The sequence below is a fragment of the Carya illinoinensis genome, chromosome 4, assembly GCF_018687715.1.
Source record: "Carya illinoinensis cultivar Pawnee chromosome 4, C.illinoinensisPawnee_v1, whole genome shotgun sequence".
NCBI classification, from domain to species: Eukaryota; Viridiplantae; Streptophyta; class Magnoliopsida; order Fagales; family Juglandaceae; genus Carya; species Carya illinoinensis.
Genome location: NC_056755.1, coordinates 36,741,194 through 36,744,528, shown reverse-complemented (window position 1 = coordinate 36,744,528; position 3,335 = coordinate 36,741,194). Strand labels below are relative to the sequence as shown.

The following is a 3,335-nucleotide window of genomic DNA, read 5'->3' as shown; positions in this document are numbered from 1 at the left end:
ACGAATTCCCTTTCCGTGGAAAATTTGCATATACGACATTTTTTGAATTTTTCTTGGTTTGAAGTTTGAAAGTCCTCCCATTGGGTTTGTTTTTTCTTATCTTTCTAGAATTTTCATTTGTTTATTAGCTTATTGTTGAGATCAGAGTTTAGACCAGAGCCAAATGTCACGGACTTAGAATTTCTTCACTCGACCCGTGCGGCCTTAGGAGGCTTTCTCTCCCACAAAGCTCCTAAGTAAGCCTTCTAAAGGACTCAAGACAATAGAGAACAAACTAGAGAGAGAAGATAGAGAGAGATGCTCTAGAGAACTTGTTTCTCTTATTGCTTGGTGATTTACACAAATGAGAGCCCCTCTATTTATAGGGAACTCTTGGTACAAAGAATGGTTAGGATTGTGACACTTGTCATCAATCCAACGGTAAAGAACTTTCTAGATTTCTACTCTAGAATTGTCTATAAGGCCCTTTCTAGAACACTACTCTAAATTGTCTAGAACGCCCCTTCTAGATGACTCCACACAATTCCACAAGATTACAAAAGACTTGGAGGCTTCTAGAAGGTTAGCAAATTCTCTAAAAAACCCTAGGTGGTGACACAAATCTAGAGCTAAAGGAAGTACTCAACCTCCCGTAATGACAAAACTAGCTCCAATATTCATCCATTTCTCTTTCTACCTCACCTTTTTCCTCTTTCTCAGCCATGCAAACTCCCAGCTTAGTGCTCAAGAACAAGGAATACTAAAAAACCTAAAACAACTTTGGGGAAACCCAAAATCTCTTAGGCACTGGATTCCAACAAACTTCTCCTCTCATTGTTCTTGGCCTGAGATCACTTGCTCCAGCGGCTCTATCGTTGGATTATCCTTCCGAGATTATAACATCAATGGAACAATCCCACCCTTCATTTGCAACCTCAAGAACCTCACCACAATTGATGTTTATAATAATAGTTTCCACTCAACGGAGTTCCCAAGAGCTCTCTACAACTGTTCCAAGTTGGAAATTCTTGACCTATCACAGAATTACTTTTATGGTGCCATCCCCGATGACATTTACCGCATGTCTCAGCTTCGAGAGCTGAGCCTCGGAGGCAACAACTTCGATGGTAACATCTCAACATCTATCGGGCGGTTGACAGAACTGAGAAAACTCATACTTATCTCTTGTCCGCTTACTGGTTCTTTCCCACTAGAAATTGGAAACTTGTCCAATCTGGATGAACTAAGCTTGGCCTATAATTCTAAGATAGTGTCAACGTTCCCTTCGGAGTTTGGAAAGTTGAAGAAACTGAAGTTTTTATGGATGGCCAGAACAAACTTGATTGGGAAAATCCCAAACACAATTGGAGAAATGACAGCTCTGGAGCATTTGGATTTGTCAGAAAATAGCTTGACAGGATAGATCCCAGGCAGTTTGTTTATGCTAAAGAATCTAAAGATTGTTTACCTTTACAAAAACAAATTGTTTGAGGAGATTCCTCGGGTGGTTGAGGCTTTGAACCTTGATGAAATCGATCTTTCAGAAAATAATTTTACAAGGGCAATTCCTGATGATTTTGGAAAGCTCAAAAATTTGACGAGTCTAACTTTGTTTTTCAATCAGCTATCTGGAAAAATCCCAGATAGCATTGGTCGTCTTCCGAGGTTGGTAAATCTCAAGTTATTTAACAATATTTTTTTAGGGAGTTTGCCTCCAGAACTAGGGAGGTATTCTATGTTGGAAAGGCTTTGGGTTTCAACCAACAGGCTTACGGGCCAGTTGCCAGAACACTTGTGTGACAATGGAAAGTTGGTCGAAGTGATAACTTATGAAAACCAGCTCATTGGAGAGTTGCCCAAGTCATTTGGAAATTACAGTAGTTTGGAATTAGTAAAGATATACAAAAATGGGTTTTCTGGGAATATTCCAAGTGGTCTTTGGACATCATCAAATTTGAAAATGTTGATGTTAAGTGATAATTCTTTTATAGGCGAGCTTTCTGAGAGATTGGCATGGAGTCTTACTCGATTGGAGATGAATAATAATAGGTTTTTGGGTCAAATTCCACAGGGAGTGTCTTTCTCCAAGAATTTGTTGGTTCTCATGGCTAGTAATAACCTCTTCAATGGCACAATTCCTCGAGATCTTTCTCAGTTGACAATTCTTTTGCTTGATCGAAACCAAATTTCAGGCTCCCTTCCATCAGATATTAATTCATGGAAATCACTAAATGCTCTAAACCTCAGCCGGAATGCAATCTTTGGACAGATTCCAGAGGAACTTGGTTCCTTACCTAGCCTTATTGAATTGGACTTGTCAGAAAACCAGTTGTCTGGCCTAATTCCTTCAAAACTTGGCCTCTTGAAGCTCACTTCACTCAATCTGTCTTCAAATCATCTAACTGGAAGCATCCCAAGTGAATTTGAGAATGATGCATATGCCTACAGCTTCTTGAACAATTCTGGTCTTTGTGCTGATAGACCATCTCAATCCCTTAACCTCAAGAACTGTAGTTCACACCACCAAAAGTTGAGCAAAACCTATTACCAATTAATTGCTTTTTTTTTTTTTTTTTGAAAGTGAAATTCCATTCATTCAAGCGGACAATTACAACTTTTAACTTGTAAAAAACAAGTTAAATAAAAACATTTACTCGCTCCTCAGTCCACAAATTTCTTTGCGACTGACATGGTCTTGCCCAAGGCCTCCCGACTAATCGTCTGAGGGACAGATCTCCAGACTAACCGTCTGAGAGACTAACCTCTGTCTTAGAAAGACAGTCCACACACCTCCCCCTCCCAAAGAGTGGAGTACAAACTCTACGGACCCTCGGTCCCAGAGACTATGTTCCCTACTACTAACTAAAACAAATAAAATACATACAACAAACAACCACTCAAAACACATCCTGGGCCCAGCCCAAGCATAACACAGCGCATCCCAACCCAAAAACCAGCCCATGTACAAGCCCAGCCCACGAACACAGTGCAGCCCAACAAGACCCAACCCACGTACAATCCCATTTAGGGTTTCGTCTCTAACTTCCGCTGCTGCCCCTTTCACCGTGCGGCGTCCACCCCCCCTCCAACCAGGTGCAGATCAACACCATGCGCAGCTCACGGATCCCTCGCCATCTGAAAACAGGGGCTGCTCATGGCTCCAAGCTCCTCCCCCAAGACTGAAAGCACCGGATGCGTGCATACTCCGGTGGTCCTCCGCAGGCCACAGCAAAAACTCTGTTCTCCGGAAACTCGCCAGGGAAAAACAAGCCCTCCCCATGCATTTCTCCGGCGTTTTCACCTTCATCCTGACCCGCACCGACTTGAAAGCCGTAGGCCACCTCGTCTTCAATCTT

At 42.0% G+C, this 3,335-nt stretch overlaps 1 protein-coding gene across 1 annotated transcript; it reads left to right on the top strand.

The window, feature by feature from the left end:
* Window positions 1-1,420: 1,420 nt before the first annotated feature.
* LOC122306464 (receptor-like protein kinase 5) lies at window positions 1,421-2,557 on the top strand. The gene has a single exon (XM_043118894.1). The coding sequence runs from the start codon at window positions 1,421-1,423 to the stop codon at window positions 2,555-2,557; it is 1,137 nt and encodes a 378-aa protein (XP_042974828.1).
* Window positions 2,558-3,335: the final 778 nt, after the last annotated feature.